The following is a 24,992-nucleotide window of genomic DNA, read 5'->3' on the forward strand; positions in this document are numbered from 1 at the left end:
ACGTGTCCAGGAGCCAGGGCCGTCTTGGCGTACCCCTACTCTCCGACACCAAGTAGAGGGAAACTTTCCTCCACCTGCTGAGTGCTTCTGACAGCAAGTCTGTGGGTTTTCTACAGCAAGCGATTCTCCGGTTCCCTGCAGACACCAGCTGGGTGTCTGACAACTTAACTCACTTCTGATACTGCCCAGAGTTAGTGCAGAACCTGCAGGTTAAGGCTTTTCAAATGCCCGTGACAAGCCCAGGTTGTCCCCTGAACTTCTGACCCACTGGCTATAAATTGCAGGTTCCCTCAATGTGATCCTCTTCTCGGGTTGGATAAAGGTTCACAGAACTCAGGAGCATTTACATTCGCCGGTTTATTATGTAATAAAGGAGGTGACAAAGGATACAGACGAAGCTAGACGAAGAGACACGCGGGGCAGGGTGGGGGTGACCCGGAGCATCCCCAATGCAAAAGCTTCTCCCACCCTCTGAGCAGGGCGATATGCTCGCCACCCCAGCAGCTCTCCTGTACTTGGGGGATTTTTCTGGAGGCTTCATCTTGTGGTCACATCGATTGAGTTGACCGTCACCAGCCTCCCCTGCATCTGAAAGTCCCAAGCTTCTCATCGGTCCTTCTGATGACCAGCCCCATCTGAAGCCCTCCAGAAGCCCACCCAGAGTCCCCTCATTAGAACAAAAGATGCTCCTGTCACTCAGGAAACTTCTGTGTGGGGAACGGGGTCCCAGACGCAGTGTTAGAACCGCAGATACTTTTTTAGCATCTCTTTTGCTTATGAAATTAGAAGGGTTTTAGGGACTCTGTCACAAACTAGGGTCAGAGATCAAATATACATTTCTTATTATCTTATACCCTCCAACTTTATTTTTAAAGAGATTTAAACCCACAGGAAATAAATATAAGGACAGCAAATGAACACCCTTCTGGCCCTCACCCAGACTCCCGGTTGTTGACATTCGGCCCATTTGTTTAATCGTTCTTTACATATATTTACCTTCATTTTAAAAGATTTTATTTATTTACTTTTTAAAAAAGATCTTGTTTATTTTTAGAGAGGCAAAGGGAGAGAGGGAGGGACACGTCAGTGTGTGGTTGCCTCACATGCCCCGGACTGGTGACCCGGCGCCAACCCAGGCACGTGCCCTGACTGGGAATGGAACCAGCGACCCACCTTGGTTTGCCCGCCCGCGCTCAATCCACCGAGCCACACCAGCCAGGGCTGCATATACTTACCTTTTTAACGGATTCACTCGAGAGTACATTGCAGATGTTAAAGATAGTTCACCCCAGATCTTTTCGTTTCTCTCCCCTAAAAGCAAGGACTGTCTGTCCACACAGCCGTAATCCATGATCAGACAGAAGCCCAGATCTTCGGTGATTTCACTGAGTCACTGAGTTCACATGCCAGGGAACCACCCAGCTCCAGACTTCTTGCTATGTGAACATTTCCCTCTAAAGCGATTCTCACTGTTTCCTGCCCAAAACTGTCCATACACAGGCTCCAGACACATCATAGAAAATGTGAGAAATCACTCACATCCCACATTAAGTATATATGGGGTGTCTTCCGATACACATTTTTCGCAGTATTTCTATACTTTTGTTTTAGATGTTATTTGGCTATGGAGATCTTATTTAGGAGTGACCAGCCTCTAGGAAGACCGGGGCCCACTTTTGACATAAGGAAACTCAACCTCCGAAATTGTTTTCAAATATAATACAATTTGTATTAACAACCACCTTTTAAGTTTGAGCACAGTAAACTTTTTTAAACATTACATTCCACTGACCATGCCATCACANGCCATCACCGCCGCCCCACCCCCCCCCCCCCCCCCCCCCCCCCCCGCCTCCACCCGGCACCCCGCCCAGTCCCCCGCCACCCCTCGGCAATCCTCACACCGCCATTCACGTCCATGGGCCACGCTGGGCCATGCACACAAGTTCCCTGGCCCCTTCACTTCCCACACTGCACCCCACACCCCCGTGGCCACCCTACAACCACCGACCCGCGCCTCCTGATCCCCCACCTCCCCACCCCGCCACCCGGCATCCATCAAAAGGCCCTTCACAACCAAGCTTCTGTCCCTGCTCTTCCTGTCCCCCCCAACCCCACCCCCGACTGCTTTCCATACTCAGTTGTGGACAGACAGGTGTGTGTTGCCATTCTGTTGTCCACAGCCTGGATTCTTCCCTTCCTGAAACCAGCCCCTTGCAGGTGGTAATGGTTTGGTGGTGATGACCTCCCCCAGTGTTTCCTTGTCTGGGAAGCTCTTCATCTGCCCTTCGATTCCAAATGGATCTCTCTTTTTTATTGTTTGCTTTTAAAGTATATTTTATTGATTAAGCTATTGCAGTCCCAATTTTCCCCATTTCACCCCCTCTGCCTTGCACCCCCCCACCAGCATTCCACCCCCCTTAGTTCATGTTCACAGATCATGTATATAGTTTCTTTCACTTCTCCATTTCCCATACCATTCTTAACTTCCCCCTATTTTGTTCTTACCAATTATGCTTCTTATTCCCTGTACCTTTTTCCCCATTCTCCCCATTCTCCCCTTGCCCCTTCCCGCCAATAACCCTCCATGTGACCTCCATTTCTGTGATTCTGTTCTTGTTCTAGTTGTTTGCTTAGTCTGTTTGTTTTTTGTTTTAGGTGTGGTTGTTAGTAATTGTGAGTTTGCTGTCATTTTACTATACATGTTTTTTATCTTCTTTTTCTTAGGTAAGTCCCTTTAACATTTCAAGAGAGGGGAAGCCCTATAAGGGCTTGGTGATGATGAACTCCTTTAACTTGACCTTATCTGAGAAGCACTTTATCTGCCCTTCACTTTATCTGCCTTTCATTTAGAATGAACTCCTTTCATTCTAAATGAAAGCTTTGCTGGATAGAGTCATCTTGGATATAGGTCCTTGCCTTTCATGACTTGGAATACTTCTTTCCAGCCCCTTCTCGCCTGCAAGGTTTCTTCTGAGAAATCAGCTGACAGTCTTTGTAGGTAACTGTCTCCTTTTCTCTCACTGCTTCTAAGATTCTCTCCTCATCTCTAATCTTGGGTGATGTAATTACGATGTGTCTTGGTGTGGTCCATTTTGGGTCCAACTTGTTGGGGACCCTCTGTGCTTCCTGGATGTGTATGTTTATTTCTTTCGCCAAATTAGCAAAGGTTTTTTTTTTCATTATTTTTCAAATCAGTTTTCTATTTCTTCTTCTCCTTCTGGCGGCCCTATGATTCGGATGTTGCCATGTTTGGAGATGTCCCAGAGTCTTCTTACTCTGTCCTTGTTTTTTTGAATTCTTGTTTCTTCACTCTGTTCTGGTCGAATGTTTCTTTCTTCCTTATGTTCCAAACTGTGGATATGAGCCCTGGCTTCCTTCCCTTCACTGCTGGTTCCCTGTGGATTTTCCTTTACTCACTTACTGTGAGCGTCACTTCCTCCCATATGTTTGCTGTACTCGATGAGCGCTCTGAATCCTTCTCACTAGTGTTTTGAACTCTGCATCCGGTAAGTTGGCTATCTGTTTTGTTTAGTTCTTCTTTTTCTGGGGTTTTATTCTGTCCTTTCATTTGGGCCGTATTTCTTTGTCTCCTCAGTTAGGCAGCCTCCCTGGGTTTGATCCTGTGTATCAGGTAGAGCTGCCCTGACTCCCCATCTCAGCGCACCTGTCAAGTTGCATGGGGTGAAGCCTTCAGTATTGGTCCAGGCAGGGCAGCCTGCTCCGCTGTTTTGTGGCTCTGTGGGTGGGGAAGTTTCAGAGAGGGGAAAGTGCTGCCCCCTGGCTGCTGGAGGCTTGCGCGGCACTCACCCTGTTTCCAGTCACTTCACCTACTTCCCGTAAGTGACTGGCGCCCGTCCAGCTGTTGTCCTGGTGGGGGGTTCCCAGAGTGGGTGGGTTTGTGTATGTTCTAGGACCGAGCAGGCCCTTTAAACACACTGTCCTGAGAGACTGGCTGGTTCTTCTGCTGTCCCAACCCCCACTGGTTTTAACAGCCAGAAGTTATGGGGATTTATTTCCCTGGTCCTGGAACCCTAGGCTCGGTGGTCTGGCCTGGGGCTGGGATCAGCCGCTCCCAAGGTGTCCCTCCTGATTTTTATCCGCCATATGTGAATGTGGGACCGCCCACCCCACACACCACTGCCCCCTCACCGCTGCCACCAGGCAGCGTCCTCTCCACCCCAGCTACCTGGCTGCACTACTCCGCCCCATCTGGATGAATGTGGCTTCTTTAAACCCTTGGCTGTCAGACTTCCATACAGTTCGACTTTCTGGCAGTTCCGGGTGTTGCTTGTTTTGAGGTTAGCTGGGCTCCTTCTCATGGTTTCGCAAGGAGGCAGAGTGTGTCTACCCCTGCCTCCATCTTGACCAGAAGTCTCAAATGATATCTTTGCTGGGTAGAGCAATCCTGGCTGTAGGTTCCTGCTTTTCTTGACTCCAAGTATTTCCTGCCAGTCCTTCCAGCCTGCAGAGTCTCCTTTGAGAGATCAGCTGACGGTCTTATGGGACGCTCCCCTGCAAGTAATCAGCTGCTTCTCTCTTGCTGCTTCTAAGGTTCTCTCTCCATTCTCCACCCCTGGCATCCTCATCGGGATGTGCCTTGGGGCAGGCCTCCCTGCACCTGCATCCTTCCTGCCCGGAACTCTCTGGAGCACAGTAAACATTTATTAATTCCAGTTTTGCAGTTTTACAATTTGGAAGCCAATACTTTTTTTTCTTTCAGTTCTCAAATATTTATTTTCTAGGCTCTTAAAAAGCTCTTAGCTGCCTATAAGTCTATAATTATGACAAAAGAAAACTTAAAAAAAAAACCTGAAAAGACTCATGCCTGAGCCCCGGAGGGCTAACGAATGACAGGCCTGGCCCCAGCTGGGCCTCATGTGAAAGGGGGTGGTTCACCAAAGGCAAGTCAGGGCCTGTGATCAGAGGTGGGGACGGACACCAGCTGGGAAGGGGAAAGTGGCAGGCATCCACCGTGTTTGGGGAGGTGGCTGCCTGGTCGAGAGGAGCAGCACAAGCAAAGGCAAGGGGGTGAGAATGGATGAGCAAGGTGCGGGGGCATGGGGAGGGGTAGGCTCCTGCTGCACAAACCGGCTGGAAAATACCTGAAGAGGGGGTGCTGTGGGGGAGTGGAGTTCTCTGCCCCCACACCAGTCCTTTCCACACTTCATGTAGCAGGATCCAGAAAAGACCATCGCCCTGGCTGCTGCGGCGCAGTGAACTGAGTGCCCACCTGCGAACCGAAAGTGCACCAGTTCAATCCCCAGTCAGGGCACATGCCTGGGTTTCCGCCCAGGTTCCCCCATAGTGGGTGTGTTAGAGGCAACCTACTGATGTTTCTCTCCCTCTCTTCCTCCCTCCCTTCCCCCTCTCTCTAAAAATAAAGAAATAAAAGTCTTTATTAAAAAAACAAACAAAAATCATTGTTTGAGGTCCAGGTATGCCAGGCCCACAGCGTTCTTTCCTTGGCTCAGCAGATGGACCAGCTCCAGCTTCCTATGTGAACTTGGTCGAGCTGCTACCACCCTGGCTGGTTGCTACATTCTCACCTGGAGCAGCACCTGGGGTCCCTGCCTGCTCCGACTTCCAGGACGCCTGGCTCTAGTCACCGCACTTTCCCCACCTGGGCCAGCCAGGTGGGCAGGGGCTGGGAGTGGTGTTTCAGTGGGCCCAGACAGAAGCCCTCTCCACCCCTGCCACCTGGAGGAGGCCCAGCCTTCACAAGGGCAGGGCAGGCTGGGAAGGGCCGCAGGGCAGGCTGGGAAGGGCCGCAGGGCCCTGGACAAGCTGAGCTCATCTCCTGCCGCAGGCAAGGTCCAGCCCGCAGGGCAGGCCCTGAGGATGGCGGAATCCCAGACTGCTGAACAAGGAGGCCCAGGGGTAGAGGGGCCTTGGCCTGGGAAGGTGCAGAAGAGAGAAGTAATGCAGACCCCCTCTCACATCACGCGTGGACTCCCGTAGCCAGCTGGTGATTGACTGGGTAAATCTCCCACTTTCCAGGCCCGGAAGCAGGTTCAGAGAGGTCAAGGACTCGGCCACAGTCAGAGCCAGGCAGCCTCCGTCCACCCCAGGACTTGCCTTTCTCTCCCCGACTCTAACAGGGCCTTCATTTCAGGGCCCTGGCAGCGTCCCTGTGCAGCTCATCCCAGCTGCTAGATGAGAAGAGATGGGGTGAGGTGGAGATGAAATGAGATCATGTATGAAAGCAAGGCGCCGGGCACAGGGCCTGGCAGATAAGTGGGCGCCACCATACAATGCACCCTGTCCCTGTCCCCAGGAAAACCTCAGTCCCTGTTATAGGGGACACTGGGACCTGGAGAGACTCCCTGCCTCAGCCTCGGGGAGGGGGAACCGATGGGGGTGAGGTGGGGGCAGAGGAACCTTCCAGAGGCATTGACCCCAGGACAGTAGACAGCCTGGGAAAAGAAGCTAAGACCTTCTGAGACTATGAAAAAAACACCTGTTTAGATCAGAACGCCGCCCTGTGCCGACCTGGTGCGGAAGAGCAGGGTTTCACCGACACCCGGACGGCGCGACTGAGGCACACGGAGAGAAGGGACTTGCCAGGACGCCTTGGGAGGACTAGGACCAGCACCCACGTCTCCAGACTCTCAAAGGGGCCTCTCCAGGGTCCTACTCACCACGCCACACATCTCTCTGCTAGGCCTTGGCTGGCCAGATGCCCACGAGGAGTAAAGTGGCCCCACATGCAACGGCAAACACTCCCTGGTGCCGGGCGTGTCTTCGGGTTGGGGGAGAGAATGGAGAAGCAGCACTCAGGGCCCCAAGAGCCTAACCACGGAGCTGGAACCGCTGGCCAGGCCTGCTGACAGCAGTTGGGTGAGGGCCGTGCCCGAAGTACCTCTGTCCTTGGCTTAGGCCTCCTCCTGAAATGCCCGGATTCCCTGATCAGGCAGAGAGGGCGCCTGTGGCCTGTGGAGGGGAAGCACAGTGGAAAGGAGGTGGAGTTATGCGCCCCCACCCCCACCCCAGGTGGAGGTTTGGGGAAGGCCCTGCAGGAAAAAGTATAGCTGCTGTGGTTTTTTCCGAGGCAGTCTGCTTATTCTGGGAAGAGGGGGAAAGGGCTCACTGTGGGTGTGGCCCTGCCTCCTCGCTGGGCTCCTTGTCATCCCATATACTCCCCAGTCCTCCTGTGCCAGGATGGCTTCAGCCATCTGGAGGAAGGCGACCTGTGGTGGGCTGGGCAGGCAATGGAGAGCAGGGTGGGCGTGCTGCTCTGACCTCCCGACGTGGGTCACTCTTGGTCCACATCTTTCCTCTTTGGTGCTGAAATTTCGGAAGGAAGACAGTGATGTGGGGATGCAGGGCCCATTGACAACTTCCCTGGTGAGCCTCCCCTTCGCCCCAAGCTCCCCACACCCTCCTCCCCACCTGGTTCCGAGTGTAAAGGGAGCACTGCTCCAACTCACCCCCAACTCTGTTGCTACCGTGATCTTCCCTGAAGCCCGAATCTGGCCCCAGTACTCACCTTCCCTATAACCTTCTGTGGCTCCCCAGCACCCTCAGATAAAACAATGTCCTGGCCCCTCCATGAGGCCTTTCCTGATCCGGGCACTGTTGGCTGCCCAGCCTCATGCCCCATCTTTCCCCAGCACACCCCAAACTCCAAGCCATACCCACTCCTCCCCAATCTGTGCCTCCTCACTCCAGAGCTTCCGCTCCACCTCGGATGCCAGTCCCCTGCTTTGCCCATGCTGTGAGACCCACCTTCACAAGTGGGACAGCGTCCCTCCCACCACAGTGCTGCCTGTGACCCCTGCTGAGAGCCAGCATCACGTCGTTCCTTCGTGAGGTCCATGGCCACATTCTGCTCTAACAGTGCGCTGCCTGAGAGCAGGGACTGGGAAGGTTTCATCATTGAATTCTCTCAGAGCAGCTCTGGGCCAGGCACATAGTAGCTGTTCAGTTAAACAGCTGCCACACAAATGGGGGAAGATGAGTCTCTGAGTAGCCTCGGAGAGAGAGATGGACAGGACAGTGGATGGGAGTGTGCAAAGCAGGAGCCCTAACCCCCCATGGCCTGGCTCAGCCTGGGCCCCTCCCGGGCCTGACCCTCTCAGATGGGCCAGAGGCTGTCATGTAGGGGCTCTCGGAAGATCCCCAGCAGGTCCCTCAGGGGGGCCAAGGCCTCAGCCCTGAACCCTGGCCACAGCCTCAGACTTGGCACTCGGCCCAGCCTTTCTTTAGCCTCAGTGAGAAATGCCACGATCCCTGCTTCCAGGGGAGGCCTGGGTGGGGCCCGGGCTTTGTGGTGGCTGCACGGGGCCCTGGGCCCTCTGTGGAGACCCACAGAGGGAGTCACTCCCTGGCCCCGTCAGGGTGCAGCTTCAGGAACCCCACCTCTAATTCCCTGAAGGAGCCTGAACCCCCTCAGCGGTCTTCCCTGGGTACCCCTGAGCTCAGCCTCTGGCCCTAAGCCCCTTCCCACCAACTTCTGGGCCTAACTCATCCTCAAACTATTTTCCATTGGCTTTTTGCAGTTCCTGCCTCAGCCCAGCAGGGTTTTTTTTTTTTTTTTTTTTTAATGGGGGTGTGGGAGGGACGAAGGGGAATGAGAGGTGGAGCCTGGAGGGTCGGGGAGAAGGTCACTAATCTATTGGTCAGTTCTGCTCCGAACTGGCTTCAAAAGTCCATGGACTCCGCCCGCAATGATCTCTGGGCCTGTGCTGACTTACAATTGGCTGAGCTTCCAGGGGCGGGACTCACTGGGGTCTGGTCCTGTTAAAAGGGCCCATCACTCCTCTCTCTGGAGGCGTCTTCAGACAGCTGGTTCTGCACCCCCAGGAGTGACCCCCTGTCCTCAGTCATGACTGGTGTGAGTGTGGGGACCCTGCCCCTGGGCTCAGGGTGGTGTGGGGCAGGCAGCTGAGGAGAGTGTGGGCAGATGCAGATCTGGTTCTAGTCCTGAGGGTGTGGCCTTGGGCAAGTACCTTCTGTTTTCTGGGCCTTAGTGACTACATCTCTAAGATGGGGGTAGGCACCATGGTCCCCCAAGGCTTTCTCTGGCTTAAGAACTTTCTGGCTTCCTCTGGGGTCTGACAGCAGTTATTTCTACCATGGTCTGACATTCTGCCGCTCTTTGAAAAATCTGAGTGGAAAGGGTGTGTCCCGCTTGAGGAGGGTGGCAGGCGCTTTGCTGGCGCTCAGGCCGTAGTCCCTTCCTCCTCTCCTCCACCCTAAAGAGCCTCCTGCCCCCTCTCCCGTGCAGCTGTCCCCAGTCATGGGGCCAGGGCACTCACCCTCTGCTCTAGAGGCTGTGAAAAGCTGCTAGGACCTGATAGGCTGCCTGGAAAGGGTTAGGGATGGAGGATGGTTCTGTCCAGGCTGGGCTGGTGGGGGTGGTAGAAACTTCTGCTAACGGAGGCAGGAGACAGAGTCCTCCTCAGGCCCTGGGGGAACGGGTTCAAGTGTCTGGCAGAAGGAACCACTCACTCCTAGGTAAGCTGTGCATTCAATCTTAACCTCCAGCCGGCCACGCTGCAGAGTCCGGCCAATGCCAGCCTCCCTTCTGTGGAGGGGCCTGGTCCTGCTCCATGGATTTCATCTCCAGTCTCTACCTCTCTCTGCAGAGGGGCTTCAAGGGGACACTAGGGTGTCTCCTTCCAGCTCTGGTCCCCTTCCTCTCCAGCAGAGAGATGAATGGACCATCATTCACCTTTTTTCCCACCACTCCCTTCCTCAAAAGGAGTCTGATTCTCTCCATTGTTATAGGAGGCAGTAAGGCGCCCTGAATCCAAAATCTCCAAGCTGAACCGCAAAAACTTCTGAACTTAGCCTGTAGAACCTCAGTCCTGTTACAGATAGGAAACTGGCCAGGTTGGGAGCAGGGACTTGCCCAGGGCTACACAGGGAAAGAAAGGTGGGAACTTGCCCTGGGTTCCCCAGGGCTTGGCCAGGTCAGAGGACCCAGGGAGGAGACGACCCCACCCCCACAACCACGGGCACTGCACCCTCTAAACCGCCTGCGTGGGGTCTTGTCTGTACAGGGTCTGGTGGCCCACAACGTGAACCTCAAACCTGGGGGGTGCATTCGAGTGCAGGGCGAGGTGGCCGCTGACGCCAAAAGGTAAGAAGGCCAAGGCAGGATGTCGGGCTTCAACATGTGGGGCTCGGAGCCCTCGGGTCCGAGGGGAAGTCCGGTGGCCGGGTGGCCGGCCAGGTCCCACTCCTCCCTTACTCTCCGGCAGCTGGGGGGTGGGGGTGGGGATTTACTGTGGCTGCTGCCGACTGCGTTTTCAGGATGAGTCACTTCCTCCGCAGGGTCTGGAAGCCCCTACCATCACTGTCGCTTCCCTCCCCTCCCTGCTGGAGCCTCTTAAACTAAACCAGCTGTGCTTCCATTGCCCTCCGAGGCCGGCCCCCACCTCCTGGCTTGGGCGGGACCTGAGGCTGCCAGGGGAGTGGAGGGGAAGAATGGGAGGGGGTATCACGCCCAACCCTGTCCCTCTGAGGTCCCTCTTGCCTGGTTTGTTCACTCGCTCAACCTTTCATTCCTTTGGTCCTTCCTTAACTCATCCTTCAGCCAGCCGGCCTATTTTCTCAACAGCCATGTGACCAACCTTGGACTAGTCAGCCCATAGCTTTGAGCCTCAGTTTGTTAATCAGTAAGCCAAAACCTGGGGACAGGGCTGTGTGGAGGGTGTGAGATGCTGGATCTCTCAGAGAGGAGGAGGAGGCAGTAGGCCAACCTTATCAAAATGCCAGACCCCTCTGTGCATTATTCATTTCATTCTCAACAAATCCTCAGGGGCTAGGATTGCTGTTACCTCCACGTAGCAAATGTGTTAGGATTCCTTCCTTCGTCCCACAGTTATTGGGGCTACAAAGACATACAAGGCAGACACAGAACCCTTGCTCTCCCAGAGGTCACCATCCGGAGTCTCTGACCTTGCCCAAAGGGGCTGGAACACAAACGACTGTCCACGAGAGTCTTGGCTGTCAGCACAGCGAGACCCATACAGATCCTCCTGTGCAGCCCCCACTGTGGACATGCGGCAACTGAGACTCAGAGAGGGACAGGGACACAGCAAGGATGGGGCAGGGCCAGGAGCTAAAGTCAGGTTTCTTGCCTCCCAGCTCAATGAGCTCTCCCAAGTAGATGCCACCCTGAATAGTGCAGACTGGTTAGTCTGAGGGGGCTACAGCTGGCCGTGGAGGCCTCAGTCCCTCCCGTCTGTCACCCCTAGCTTCACGGTGAACCTCGGCAAAGATGACAACAACCTGAGCCTGCACTTCAATCCTCGCTTCAAAGTATTCGGGGACGTCAACAAACTCATCTATAACAGCAAGAAGGCGGGGGTGTGGGAGACGGAGCTTCGGGACACTGTCTTCCCTTTCAAGCCTGGAAGTGTCATAGAGGTGGGTTGGGGAGCGGGGCAGGGTACTAGGTGGGTTGGAGGAGAGCTGGGCTTGGTGTCTAGAGACCTGGGTCCCCTCTGTCCCTTCCTCCCTGCCATATCCCCGCCCTCCCTCACCCGCTGTGTCAACGCGTCCCCAACCTCATCGCCCAACCTCATCGCGTCCCCAACCTCATCGGCCTCGCCCACGTAGAAGGGCTGTCAGGGCTCTGGGAAGAAAGGGCTCCAGGGGAGGGGGGCCCTGGCAGTGGCTGTCCTGAGGCTCCCCCCCAGGGGACCAATGCTCACTGCCCTTCCCTGCCCCCAAGGTGTGCATCACCCTTGAAGAAGCGGACCTGACCATCAAGCTGCCAGATGGACACACATTCAAGTTCCCTAACCGCCACAACGTGGATACCATCAATTTCTTGGAAACACATGGTGACTTCAAGCTCAAGTGTCTGACCTTTGAATGAAGCCAGCCGACAACCTATAGCCCCCAATAAAGGCAGCTGCCTCTGAATCAGCCTCATTTGTGTGTGAGTGTCAGTTCTACCAGCTACCGCAGGCTCTGCCCCTTCACTTCTGTTCACTTCCCTGACGCTGTATGACAGTGACATCTTCCTCTGAGTCCTCAGGGGCCAAGAAGAGAGCTCAGTACCCAGTAGGGGCTTGGCGACTAGTCACTGCCCTCAAACAGCTCCCAGCCACGTGAGCCCAACACACAGTAGCTGTTCGAAAGATGTTGAATAAGTGAAACGGGGGGGGGGGGGGGGGGGTAGAGGGAAGGCCAGAGCAATCCATGCCAGGGTGTCAGGGCAGCGCAACCAAAAGAGTTACTGGCACCACTTATTTCTATGAACCAGACGGAGCTAGCTCCGATGGAGGGGCAGGGCTGCCAGCTGTTTGGCCGTGTGTGCATTGTAACTGGCCTGAGCCTCAGTTACCTGCCTGAAGGGACTGGTGGCACGTAGCCTGTTGTGAGGAATAAGTGAGGTGTGTGAAGGAGGCCCAGTGTAGTTCATGACACCTGGCGAACACCTGAGAGTGGTTTCTCCTCCCTGCCACTGCCCCTGTTTGAAGGGGAGAAAGTGAGGTTCTGAGTGGCAACATGATGCCCTGGTCTGTACCAGACTCAGCTGAGCCTTGGGATGGGAGCTTGGACAACCTCACTGCCCAGGACAGCCAGCAGCCACGGGACCCCGGGCAGGTCTCTTCCGTCCCCAACCTTCCTCATCTATAAAGTGGGGGCTATTATTTACACCTGGACACTCTTGGGTGGAAGATTCGCACCTCAGTGCATCCCCTAGGGAGCACACGTCCAAAAGAGGGTCGAGGAGGATGGAACACACTGGCAGGGGCTCCTGTGAGCCACACCCAGCCTCCAGGCTTTCCTATGTCTCCTAACTCACCACTCAAGAGAGAAGCTTTGGCTGGAAATCTGGCTGTGGAGGGATGCCCTCTGCTGGACATTGTGGGAAGTGTCCCATCAACCGCCTCTCTCTGGCAAGAGTCCACCCACATTGATTCTCCCTAAAGTGGCTGAAACCCACTATACACTAGAAACAGGACTACACCGAGCCAGAGGAAAGCCCGGGAAAGATAAGAACGAAATCAGTGCATATGGAGGAAGGAAACGGCTCAGAATTAGACCTGTGTTTGAACCCCAGCTCTATCGCTGTTTGCCCTCAGACCAGTTACTCAACCTCTCTGAACCTCTCAGTTTCTTCGCCTATCAAACTGCATTGATACTAGTACCTACCCCATGGGGTTGTTGCAAGGATTAACTGAGATAATATAGAAGAACCCATGGCACGTGGCACATAGTAAGGGCTCTGTAAATGTTGGTGTCCTTCACCTTTTTTTAAAAAAATTGAGTTTAGAGACAGCCCGGAAGGAGAGAGAGAAAATCAATTTGTTGTTCCATTTATTTATTCATTTACGCATTCGGTGGTTGATTCTTGTATATTCCCTCAAACCCACAACTTTGGAGTATTGGGACGATGCTCTAACCAGCTGAGCTCCCTGGCCAGGGCTCCTGTGCCTCTTTTAAAACTCACAGTGCATCAGGAGTGTGTGAGCCCTGACTGGTGTGGCTCAGTTGGGCGGGTGTCATTCCACAAAGCAGAAGGTCGCAGTTTGAGTCCCAGTCAGGGCACACATCCGCATCACGAGAGGCGGCTGATTGATGTCTCTCTCCCTCTTTCTCCTTCCCTTCCCCGATCTCTGAAAATAAGTAAATAAAATCTGCTTTTAAAAGTCTATGAAACTACTGTCACTGATACATGTTGTTCTCATAAAAATAAACACATAAAACAAAAAGCCTATAAAAGTAAGTCCAGAGAAGTTCAAGAGCACTCTGGCCGGAGCCCACCTGGGCTCTGCCCTCAGCACTCGCTCTCAGTGCCAGTGTGACCTTGGGCGGTGACCAAGTCTCTCTGAGCCCCAGTAAAGTGGGGCTCACACCTCAAAAAAGATAATTGTGTAAAAAGCTAAGTAAACGGGAAAATTCTTTTTGCTCATCATCTTTATCATTTCGACTAAGAGAATGCACCATCTCTTCCTGTGTCTGGCACATGGCAGGTGCTCAAGAAACACAAAAATTTCAAAAATAATGCCAAAAAGGGCGCTGGATGTTTTGGACCTCGCACTGTGGCAAAGGGTTCTCGAGCTTTTTGAATCTGGGTGAGGTTGCCGCGTCCTTGTCTCCTTCTGGGACAAGGGGACCTGAAACTGCCCAAGAAGAGTCTGGAGCAAAAGCCCCCACCAGAGGTGGCGGGCTTCACTCTGCACGGGGAGCGGGGCAGACGAGGCCTTTCTGAGCCCCGTGTGGGCCGGTGGCTCGGGCTGGGTGGGCTCCAAATGCCCCCTGCACAGACTTCCCCACACAAGGCCCCGCACAAGCAGCTGTCTCCTGATGCAGTCCGTCCTTCCATCCATCTCTGAACCAGGCCGGAAGCTCCCAAGGGCAGAACCACTCCACATCCAGGGTGGCGGTCAGGGAATGGGTCTGCACACCACTCACTAACCGGGGGTCTTTGGTCACATCACTTCCCCTCTCTGAGCCCCCAATTCCTCACCTGTATAATGGGGATGAAGCAGCACCAACCTCACAAAGAGACTGCGAGGACGGAGATCATCCATGAGTGGCCCTGAGAACATTCTTCCGCACTTTCAAAGGAACAGGCAAACAGGCAGACGAGTGAACCATGCAGAGGAAAGAGGCCCAGGAAGGATTATAATTTATCAAGTCCGGTAGCAAACCCATAACTTTCCACCTACAGCCAGTCTGGCGGTGGGGGGGGGGGGAGCAGGGCAGGTAGGGCCTGGGAAACAGCAGGCAGTTGTCTTGAGACCCAGTGCCTGGGACTCACAGGAGGCAGTCCAGCTGTAGGAGGTGGCTCTCTGGGTATCTTTGGTGTGGGGACATGACTGTAGTCAGGGCAATGCTCCTACCCGGAGAAGGGATGGCAAAGGGGACACCAGGGCATGACCAGCAGGCAACAGAGGGTCAAAGAGGCAACTGTTCATCTCCCTGAAGCCCCACCATTCAGGCAACCCCTGCTGTGTCCTGGGTTTGACGATAACCCTCTCAGCACCAACATGGAATGCCCGAGGCAGAGGGCCCTTGATGAATGGGTTCAACACTCATGGAGAGATGCACCTATGTGCCTGGCTCCTTCAAAATTCAGGGTCTAGTCCTGGCTGGTGTGGCTCAGTGGATTGAGCGCAGGTCTGCAAACCATACAATCACAGTTCAGTTCCTAGTTGGGGCGCATGCATGCCTGGGTTGCGGGCCAGTTCCTGGCGGGGGACGCACCAGAGGCAACCGTACATTGATGTTTCTCTCCCTCTCTCCTTCCCTTCCCCTCTGGAGATAAATGAATAAAATCTTTAAAAAAAATCAGGGTCTACATCTTGTTTATTTATTGAACTGATTTTTAGACAGGGAGGGGAAGAGAGAATCATTTTTTTGTTCCACTTATTTATGCATCCACGGGTTGCTTTCTTGTATGTGCCCTGACCAGAGGTCAAACCCACCCACAACCTTGGTGTATGGGGATGGTGCTCAAGCCAACTGAGCTACCTGGCCAGGGCTTTAGGGTCTGCATCTTGCCCCGCAAAGGGGCCATGCTAGATACTGGAGGAGTTGTCCCTCTGGCCAGTGGCCCAGGATGCTGGGCCATGAAGCCAGTGAACCAAGTTCAAGTCCCAGCTTTGCCACAGAGTAGCAGTGTAACCCTGGACAAGTCACTTCCCCCCTCGGAGATGATGTAGTTCTGTTCCCTTTGTGTGCCTGGCACTCAGGAGGCACTCGTTCCATGTATGTTTACTTGCTCTCTGGGATTCAGTCACTTATCAAAGGAGAGGGTTGGGTTCTAAGAGTCTTTTATTCCTCTGTCATTCCCGCCCTCGGCCAGCTCAGGGGTCGCCTACTCCGGGCAGCGCTCCACCCTGGAGGAGCCAACCCTGAACTCCTGCAGCCTCCGGAGCTGCTTCTGCAGAGGTATCACTCCCTAGTATGTGATGACCATTGACCTTGCAGGTCCACCCAGCACAGATAAGCAGAGAATAGAATACCGACCTAAGAATAAAAGGGCCTTTCAAAGTAACAGGCAAACAAGCATTTATTTGAGACTATTAAGGATAGCTCTTCAAGAAGCATTAATTCAGGCAGAAGCCCAAATATTCTGCTAGAAAACAAAGGCATGGGTTATTCCTGAGATTGGGAGGGGGAAGAATTACATCAGTAAGAGGAAGGCATTTCATTGGTAAGGGTAACATAACACAGAGATGCTAAATGCTTAAAATTTTCAGTTTACTGGTCATCATTCCCTTAGTCCTGATAACTGCTTTCTTCTTTTCTTTGCAAACAGTTCTTTGGGAAACAAGGTTGCTGAGGCCCGGTCAGGATGTCATTTTGCCCTGTTTTAACATTCGGAAGAGTTGCGGCATAAGGCAGTCCCTCCAGGGTGGCAGCTCCGGCTCCATTTTAACATGGCTCCGTGTAAGTTCTTGTTCACAGAGAGACTCAGGCATGCAACCCCAGTTACTAAAATTCCCCTTCTGGTGTTGTTTCACTGAACGCCTTCACATTAGTGCCCTCATTTTCAGTAGAGAGTGAGTTATTACACCCCATTCCACAATTGGGGAAACTGAGGCACAGAACGAGAAGATAGCTTGTGCAGGAAACACGTTACATGACTCATTTATTCTTCACAATCATGTTCTCAAAGTCTGGTCCGTGGACCAGCAACATCAGCATCACCTAAAAACGTGTTAGAAATGCAAATTCTGGGGCTCACTCCAGACCTGCTGAATCAGAAACTCTGGGGCGGTGCCAAGCGATCTGGGTTTCAGGAAGCCCTCCAGGGGATCCGGGTGGATGCCGGTTTATAAACCGCTGCCTTACGAAGTCACTGTAATTATCTCCATTTTACAAACAGGATAATTCAGACACAGCAAAGGCAACTGGTCCAGCACTACACAGCTGTAATTGGGATACCAGAATTCTAATCCAGGTAGTTTGCTTCCAGAAACGTGACCTTGGAGAAGGCCACCAAATTAACAGAATCAAAAGTGGGACCAGGTGTCGTGCTAGGCACTAGGACCGCGGGGACTCGCTCTCACCGTTGCTCTCTTAGAAGAAGGGATGGGACTGGGGGTCGCCGGGCAGAGAATTGCTAGTTGCACCCAGAGAGAAGGGGTGAGGTGACGGACTGGCGGTCCCTTTAAAAAACTGGGCCTGGTGAGCGGAAGTGCGAGGTACAATTGGGAGGCGCGCCCGGAAGACCGAAAACGCTGCACCGGAAGTACCTTAGGAGAGGGGAAACAAGCACCGCCCAGGCCTCACAGTTATGGGCCGCAACAAGAAGAAGAAGCGAGATGGCGACAACCGACGCCCGCGGCTCGTCCTCAGCTTCGACGAGGAGAAACGGCGGTGAGTGCTAAGGCTGGGCCGCATCCGCCCCAGCTGCCCGGCAAAGCCTACGACAGGTTCGGGCGCGCACGCTCACGCGAGGGCTCTTCCGGCCCCGCCCTCTTCGCCTGGTCTGGAGCTCCTCTTAGACTCCCTCTCGTGGAATGGAAGCGGCCGCTTTCGACCCCTATCATGTGTAGTGGAATCGTCCGCCCCGACCCCCTTTTCTCTCTGGGACCCCCTTTTCTCTCTGGCCCCCCCCTACTCACCGTGGGCCCCCCTCCTCACCGTGGTCCTTCTGTGTGCGCAGCTGGAGAGCTGGGAGTTTGGGTCTGATAGCCGTGATTTCGACCTCTCTAGTTCAGGCCAGCTTCCCCGCACGTAGTACTCCCAGCTGTTGGTGATAAATGATGAATGAAATGAAAGGCTTAAGTTCATTTATCCATTCACCAGAATTTACTCCCATGGTAGCATACCATGGTGGGCCGGCGAAAAACCTAGTTAGTGTTGGAGCCCGGAATGGATGGAAATGGGTACCGTCAGTACTACAGGACTGAGAAGGGGCTGAGATCAGATAGACAGGGGGAGGAAGGGAAATGGGAGGGCATCCACAGGCCCTACACAGATGGCTTCGGGTGCAGGTGTCCCAGGGAAGATGCGGTGTTGGTCCAGCAGAAAGTGTAGAGGTCTGGATAGAGGTGGCCTTGAAAGTCCTACTGGAAGGGGCTTGATGCACTGGGGAATGGAATTCAGCAGCATAAAAGAGGCCTCACCTGTTCTAGGTTCAAAGGCCCACAACTTATGCCTATTACCTGCCCTGTTGCTCCAAGCTGAGAGCCCTGGAGAGTAGTGGGTAGAAAGAGGCAGCACCTCCCTCATTTTTGTAACCTCACACTCTGTGGGCAGGTAACCTAGCCTCCATGTGCCTCGGTGGCCCCATCTGTAAAACGGATTGGTACTACTGCTAGGGTGGTGGATGATGCAGGCTATAAAAGAATTCACAAAGAAGGAAAGTCAGAGAGCAAAGTTTTATTAACCTTTCAGGAGGAGAAAAGGGCACTGTGGAGAGAGACACCAGCACTGAGGGGTGAGGGTATTGAGCTTTGGTTGGATTATAACTGGATTGTAAAAGGGTGGGTGTTGCTGTTGTGTGGCCCCTGGGCTGATAGGGGCGCTGCCACACAGGTTTCCACTGGTTTTGGGTAAGCTGCACTTTGCTCCGATGTTATCTTTTGCCTGGGGTGATGGTTAGTCACGTTCTGTTCTTGCTTTCCGGCAATTTTCAGTCCTGGGGACATACGTTCGGAAGAGTAAAATGGCAGTTATGTTTAACAAGACCATAGGCCTGCTTGGCAAATGGTGCCATGATAGCAAATGGCACTGGCTTTGTCTTTCGGCCCACTCCTTGTGAGGACCACATGAGCTAATGTGTGCACGTTTAGGAACCGTGCCTGGCACATCGTGAGTGCAGTTGAGCTGTTTTGGGAGCTCTCCTTTCTGTCTCTCCCTTGCCTCTTTCCTGCAGGGAGTACCTGACAGGTTTCCACAAGAGGAAGGTGGAGCGGAAGAAGGCAGCCATAGAAGAGATGAAGCAGCGGCTCAAGCACGAACAGAGGAAGCTCCGGGAGGAGGTGCAGAGGGGGAGGGCAGGAGAGTCTCTGACCCTTAGGGGACTTACAGCCTTGGATGGTCTAAGTGGAGGGCCTGCAGGGATGAGGGGAGGTGTGAGCAGGCCTGGGAAGCAGTTTGCACAGGGAGAGACACTGGGCCCAGGTCTAGGGGTGGTTTAAGATGGAATCTCTTGGTCTTTCACTCACTTGCCCTGGAGTGGGCAAAGCCCCTTCCTGAGGTGCGCTTGGAAGGCCGTCATACTCACTGTTCCTTTCCCTTCTGGTTTCAGCGCCACCAGGAATACTTGAAGATGTTGGCAGAGAGAGAGGAGGCACTGGGTAAGTCCCATCCTTGGCCTGACCTGGAGAATGGCCAACAGGCCTGGGTTTGTTTATCCCTTGGTAAGTGGGAGGGTAGGGGTGTAGGGGCTACAAGGAAGCTGACTTCCTTAACTCGAGGGTCTTGCAGATGACCTGGGAGGTCATGGAATGGGCCTTGGGTACACTTCTAAATATGAGTGGATCAGAGACAAGGAGGAGGCCCAAACCTCTTGGTAAACTGATCCTGAGTAGCCCTGGCTGGTGTGACTCAGTGGACTAAGTGCTGGCCTGCAAGCTGAAAGGTCGCTGGTTCAATTCTAGTCAAGTCACATGCCTGGGTTCTGGGCCAGGTCCCCAGTTGGGGGCGAGCTAGAAGAAACTGATTGATGTATCTCTCATATATTGATTTATTTCTCATACATCGATGTTCCCCTCTCTTCTCCCTCCCTTTCCCTCTCTCTAAAAATAAATAAATAAAAGCTTTAAAAAAAAAACCCGACCCTGTGCAGGCAGCCTGGTTTCTGAGGCAGCTGCCGCTCCCAGTGCCACACCGGACTCGTCTTAGGTGGGGGCAGGTGGTCTGAGGTTTCCCTGGCACACAAAAGGACAGTTGGATCATTTACAACATTTATTGGCAGGTCAGGCTCTGGAGGCAGTGACTTTCTGGATGCTCTCCATAGAGTAGCAAGGGCCATTGCAGTTCAGGATGGGGAGGGGCTAGAGCCTGGTTACTTGTGCCCTGGGGCTGAGGCCCAGTTCTGTGTCCACTCTGCGCAGAGGAGGCTGATGAACTGGACCGGCTGGTGACAGCAAAGACAGAGTCTGTGCAGTATGACCACCCCAACCACACGGTCACCGTGACTACCATCAGTGACCTGGACCTCTCTGGGGCCCGGCTGCTCGGGCTGCCCCCACCTGAGGTGAGTGTCACTCCCACCCCTGGGGAAGAAGGGACATGGGCATTCTGGCTTGTCCGTGATTGCTGAATGCTGGTCCATGTCATGGAGATTCCAGTGCAAGCAGCTCTTTCCCTTCTGTGTCTGGACAAAATCCTTGCTCACGGAGCACTTAGAGCACCGTGCGGCCGTGGCAGCTTGGGCGTCTCTTTCTTTCCTCTTCCCTTCGTTGGTAAACTGAAGTTCGCTGAGGGTAGCGCCTGCCTCATGCGATTGCTGGGAGGTCAAATGTGGTGAACCAACGAGAAGCATTTAACGTGGCCGTTTACCGTGATCACGTCTGTGTGTACTGACAGTGAGATTTCAACTTACGGGGTGGGAGTTACCAGCAGGCTTCAACCGGAATTTTTAAGAGAGAGAGAAATAGTCCTGGCTGTGTCGCTCAGTGGTTGGAGCGTTGCCCCGTGACCGAGGGGTTGGGGGTTCGAAGTCCAGTCAGGGTGCATATCTAGGTTTCAGGTTTACCCTGGTTCCCGTGCAGGTCCCCAGTCTGGTGCATGTGGAGGCATCTGTTTGATGCTTCTCTCACACCGATATTTCTCTGTCTTCCTCTCTCTCTCTCTTAAAAAGCAAATGAAAATGTCCTCAGGTAAGGATAAAAAGAGAAAGAGAATTACTGTTGAAGGTACTGGGAAGCATCACGGTACGTTTGTTTCAGTTAGCGCTGTGTCCGTCTGGGCTGTATGTGAGTTTCTGTGCGTGTGCTGTGTACACACAGTCACAAGGTCAGTCACATTTCCCGCCCTGGACTGTAGTGTGCTGGGGGCTACCGTTCTGTCCCACGCTACCTGCACCTTCTGTTGTGTGCTCCGTCTTCTGAAAGGTTGGATGCAAAGACGAGCCTCGTCCCCATTTTAGAGTTTTCCTGTCTGTGAGTGTTGAGTGGAAAGCCGAGGCAGGGGGGGGCTCAAAACGAACGCATCTCTCTGCGCAGTCCCTGCTCCAGTGCGCACTCGGCCTTCCCTGAGCCCCGGCCCAGGCCTGGGAGGCTGCGGATCGTGACCCCACTCTACAGAGCTGTGATAGCCCAGGCCTCCCAGTCTACCACTCTCTGACAGTCTTTGTCCCATGGTTCTTTAGCAAGGGGCTGGGCCCGGGTCTGAGGAGGAGGTGTCAACCGTGGAGAAGCTGACCAGAGCCTTCCCCAGGAAGTCCAGGGACCCCCTGTTATCCCAGCGGTGAGCCGTGGCCTCTTCTCCCCTCTGAGCCCGCTCTGCGTGGCTGGCACTGATGACCCAGTCTGCAGAGCCGTCTCCTGCTGGCTTGTACGGGGTGGCGTGGGGGAGGTGTGGGGCCCAGAGTAGCCCTTTGCTTTGCCTGTCACATGGTTCTTAGCTCCTCATTACTGTCCCTCACCCCCACCCCCAAGAATGGCTGACCCTGGGTGTCCTTTGTGTCGAGGGGTGGGAGGTAAGGCCCTTTCTGTCTATGGGCTAAGGAGCAGGCAGGCCTTCTGGGGTCAAAACAGGCTGCCTTTGGAATGGACTTGGTACCCCCAGTATTTGGGGCTTGTCCCAACTCCCCTTCACAAGCCGGGCCATCGGTCACCCCCAACACAACCTTTCACTCATGCCTGTTCCGCAGGGTAAGCTGAGGCCCTAGCCTCACTAGCCTTCCACCCTTCCACAGGATTTCCTCTCTCACAGCATCGTTGCACGCACACAGTCACAAAAAAGTCAAGAGGAAACACCCACGACGGGCCCAGGACTCTACCAAGAAGCCCCCAAGCGCCACTCGTACCAGCAAGACCCAGCGCCGCCGGCTAACTGGCAAAGCCCAGCACAGCGGAGAGTGAGCCAGAGAACCAGGCCAGGCCCCGGCCTGAGCTGCAAGGACCGGTCCTGTCTCCTCTTGGCTGTCGCCACAGCCTAGCCTGCGTGGAGGCCTGGGGCTTTTACCTCGGAAGTAGCAGGCAGCTGAGAACTACCCTCCCTCAGGAGAAACCTACAGGGCCAAATTTGGAGCGTCCTCCCAAATGTATACCCCATGGGGCCTTCATCAGGTTTACAAAACTAAGCACAGTGTGGTTTGTTTGTCCCTGGCCCTGGTGCCATATGCCAGGGGTAGGCTTCTGGGGAGGTGGGCATGGCCAGGTAGTTGGATGCATCCTCACCCTGCAGCAGTTTTCCCTGTGGGTCGGAAAAGGCAACATCAGCTCTGGGCCCCTCCTCAAGCTGGGGCAGCTGGCCGGGCTTCCAGCAGCTCCCAGGTGCGAGGAGTGATTAACCTTTCTTAAAGGAAATGCGTCTTGCCTGAAAGTATGGTCCTTTCCAAGCAGACCCCCCAGGAGTCTGGCTCATGTTCTGCAAGGCTGCCACTCCTCCACACTCCTTTCAGTTCTTCAGGTTTGGCTTCAGAGCTGATGAAAACCGGCTTTGTCCCTCCCTTGTCCCAGCTTATTAGTGACCTGCCTCACACACTGCTGTACCCCTGACCAGAAAAGGTCCTTGGCAGAACCCACCTTGGAGACATAGGCACAGTGCTATAGGGGGCAGCCAGAGCGCTGTTCTGGAGCACAGTCGGACTCCCCGCTGGCTGTTTGCTGCTTCCTCTGACTCTGAGTTAGGGCACAGGGATTTCATATTTGCACGCTGCTTGGGGAAACCATGTTGGGCCTTAACACTAGGACGGGATGTGGAGTACAATGTGCTGTCGAGCCCAACGAAGTTCAGGAATAGTGCAAGAGGTGGTCTAGTGGACTGGGGAGTTGTGTGGTGGGAGCGCAGCCACAGGTCTTTCCCGCTCTTCCTGTGGAGGCCCTTCCAGGAGCAGCCTCCCTCCCCCCACACCGGGTGGACTCAGGAACGGTGGCTCTATTAGGCTGTGCCTGGGGATGGGCAGGTGCTTTCCCATGTCACCATCAAGACCTGCCTGAATCCTGGTGATGGCTGATGCGGGTCTGAAGGCCACACCTAGGCATGGGAATGCAAAGCCCAGACTTATGGCCAGGAGGCCTTGTGAACTGGTTTCTCAGCTCCTTCCACCTGTTCTTTGTGCTGCCTTCCAGTTGTCCCACACACACACCCCGTGTTTGGGTGACATGACTCGTACCACTCGATTGCCTCCATCCAGGGAAGAGCTCATTACCAGGCTCTAGGCGGTTCTGGAACCCAGCCCAGGAGAGCTGAGTGTGAGTGAGCCTTGCCCTCTCAGGCCCCTGTGAGCAGGAATGGAGCGGGGCCTGGGGGTCAGTGCACACAGCGGGCTTCAGGTTTGCATCTTGGCTCTGCCACTGGACCACTGAGCTGCTCCCCGTGCTGACTTCTCTGGGTCTATTTCCCCCTGCTAGGATGACAGAAGATAACTACCGCTTAGGGCTGTGCATACAAGGCTGAAATGAGCCCATGCGCATGAACCTGTTCCCATAGCACCTGGCATTCTCTGGTGTGCCTTCCATGTATGTTCGGCTGCTGCGCCTGCTAAGACATCTGACCTGGGTCTCCTCCCATGCCCAGTGACACAGGGCCCTTTACAACTCACGTCTGTGGTTTATAGTGCTTGTTAGTATTTGACGTCACTCTGGGTGTGCCACTAGTTCTTCCAGCAGACCAAGGACATTGAGTGTGGCGGTGTTGCCAGGCCTCGGGTCGGTAGTGGTGAAAACGCAAACTCTGATTCCAGGGTTGTCTTCTCCCATGTTCCCCTCTCCATGTTCCACATCTGGATTCTTCATTCCCACTGCTCCCTGTCTCATGTGCCCTTTGGGTTGAGGCCTCTAGGAGCTTTATCAAGGTCAGAGTCTCTCGAGGCATCAGTAAAGCCTGGCCACTTCGATCACCGCAGTGCAGGGTAATCACGGGCTGGAGCCAGCCCTGATGACACCGTTCTGCCCTTGCTCCATTGGGCCACGGCCCCTGCATCTGTCTTGCCTGCCCAGTGCACTCGATTCTCCATTCAGCCTGTGGGCAGGGAGGGCTGGGATGACTGTTCCCACTTGACTGAGAGGGGGCTAGGGCTTAGTGGGGCAGAGTGGGGAGCAGAACTGTCTGTCTGTTCTGCTTCCCCAGATCTCTGAAGAGGAGTGTCCTCAGCCACAGGAAATGGCCTGAGCAAAGGTGGAGATGCACAGGCACAGACTTCAAGGAGTAGAAAGGGGATGTGAGGCTGGGACCAAATGGTGAGAAGTGGTAACTGCTGCCTCAGCTGCCACCGTTACATCCTTAGCCCTAAGCCATCCCACAGAGGGCGCAGCCAGGCAGCTCCAGGTCTAGGGGGAGTGCTCAGGGCAGCCCACCACCCAGCCTCGGACTGTTCCCCCCTCTCCCTTATTCTTTCCACTCCAGCCTCTCATTATCAGCCCCCTCAACTGAAAACAGACTTCTCCACGACCTGCGTGCTCACAGTCCCACCTTCTCCAGGTCTCTGCTCAGATGTTGCCGTCTCAGTACGGCCTCCCTGACCACACCCCCCACTTCAGTGCCCTCCCTGCTTCATCTTTCTCCTTAGCACCCATTATCAGCCAACATAACATTGCTTATTTATCTGGTTTGTGGTCTGTCTCCACTAAAATGGAAGCATTACAAAGACAGGAGATCTGATCTTTTGTTCACTGACGTATCCTCAGCACCCACAACTGAGAAAAGTAAGGGTTCAAGAAGTATATAATGAATTGTCAGGAGGGCCACCAGAGTAAGCCTCTGGCTTTACTGGTGGGTGGGGTTAGGGGATGGGTCATACCCTGAGCTGCAAACTCAGACTGAGTGCCTACCCCACCTTAGGCATAGGGAGGTCAAGGAACTTTCTTAAGATCACACAGCCCGGGAGTGCTACAGCCAGATACTGCTCTGAGTAGTCTCATTACTCTGTTTTGCTCACAGTAATTGGGACC

At 54.2% G+C, this 24,992-nt stretch overlaps 2 protein-coding genes and 2 long non-coding RNA genes across 5 annotated transcripts; 2 read left to right on the forward strand and 2 right to left on the reverse strand.

Annotated features, from left to right (window-relative positions):
* Window positions 1-4,804: 4,804 nt before the first annotated feature.
* Window positions 4,805-7,356, reverse strand: LOC119002511 (uncharacterized). The gene is made up of 2 exons (XR_005069753.1): window positions 7,091-7,356; window positions 4,805-5,374 (listed from the first exon to the last, which is right to left on the reverse strand). It is a non-coding gene; the product is annotated as an uncharacterized LOC119002511 (long non-coding RNA).
* A 1,373-nt stretch (window positions 7,357-8,729) lies between these two features.
* Window positions 8,730-11,889, forward strand: LGALS1 (galectin 1). The gene is made up of 4 exons (XM_037068345.1): window positions 8,730-8,836; window positions 10,008-10,087; window positions 11,208-11,379; window positions 11,687-11,889. Exons 1-4 carry the CDS (start codon window positions 8,828-8,830, stop codon window positions 11,831-11,833), a joined length of 408 nt encoding a protein of 135 aa, XP_036924240.1. The 5' UTR covers window positions 8,730-8,827; the 3' UTR covers window positions 11,834-11,889.
* Window positions 11,890-15,967: 4,078 nt separating this feature from the next.
* LOC119002310 (uncharacterized) lies at window positions 15,968-17,136 on the reverse strand. Its single transcript, XR_005069724.1, has 2 exons — window positions 16,989-17,136; window positions 15,968-16,626 (listed from the first exon to the last, which is right to left on the reverse strand). It is a non-coding gene; the product is annotated as an uncharacterized LOC119002310 (long non-coding RNA).
* A 6-nt stretch (window positions 17,137-17,142) lies between these two features.
* NOL12 (nucleolar protein 12) lies at window positions 17,143-23,768 on the forward strand. 2 transcript variants are annotated; one of them, XM_037068143.1, is made up of 6 exons: window positions 17,143-17,298; window positions 18,803-18,908; window positions 19,178-19,226; window positions 19,986-20,128; window positions 21,245-21,342; window positions 21,794-23,768. In XM_037068143.1, exons 1-6 carry the CDS (start codon window positions 17,216-17,218, stop codon window positions 21,957-21,959), a joined length of 645 nt encoding a protein of 214 aa, XP_036924038.1. In that variant the 5' UTR covers window positions 17,143-17,215; the 3' UTR covers window positions 21,960-23,768. The 2 variants fall into 2 exon arrangements, with proteins under 2 accessions (XP_036924038.1, XP_036924039.1); XM_037068144.1 differs by lacking the exon at window positions 21,245-21,342.
* Window positions 23,769-24,992: the final 1,224 nt, after the last annotated feature.

The sequence above is a fragment of the Sturnira hondurensis genome, unplaced genomic scaffold (genome assembly GCF_014824575.4).
Source record: "Sturnira hondurensis isolate 20B ecotype Veracruz unplaced genomic scaffold, ASM1482457v3 Scaffold0017436, whole genome shotgun sequence".
Lineage (NCBI taxonomy): Eukaryota > Metazoa > Chordata > Mammalia > Chiroptera > Phyllostomidae > Sturnira > Sturnira hondurensis.

Bases quoted from the DNA above. Each gene is read 5' to 3' on its own strand.
- LGALS1 (XM_037068345.1), top strand. The intron at 10,088-11,207 runs GTAAGAAGGCCA...TGTCACCCCTAG, and splicing joins GTGGCCGCTGACGCCAAAAG to CTTCACGGTGAACCTCGGCA. The intron at 11,380-11,686 runs GTGGGTTGGGGA...CCTGCCCCCAAG, and splicing joins AGCCTGGAAGTGTCATAGAG to GTGTGCATCACCCTTGAAGA.
- NOL12 (XM_037068143.1), top strand. From the start codon at position 17,216: ATGGGCCGCAACAAGAAGAAGAAGCGAGATGGCGACAACCGACGCCCG. The intron at 17,299-18,802 runs GTGAGTGCTAAG...TCTTTCCTGCAG, and splicing joins TTCGACGAGGAGAAACGGCG to GGAGTACCTGACAGGTTTCC. The intron at 20,129-21,244 runs GTGAGTGTCACT...ATGGTTCTTTAG, and splicing joins TCGGGCTGCCCCCACCTGAG to CAAGGGGCTGGGCCCGGGTC.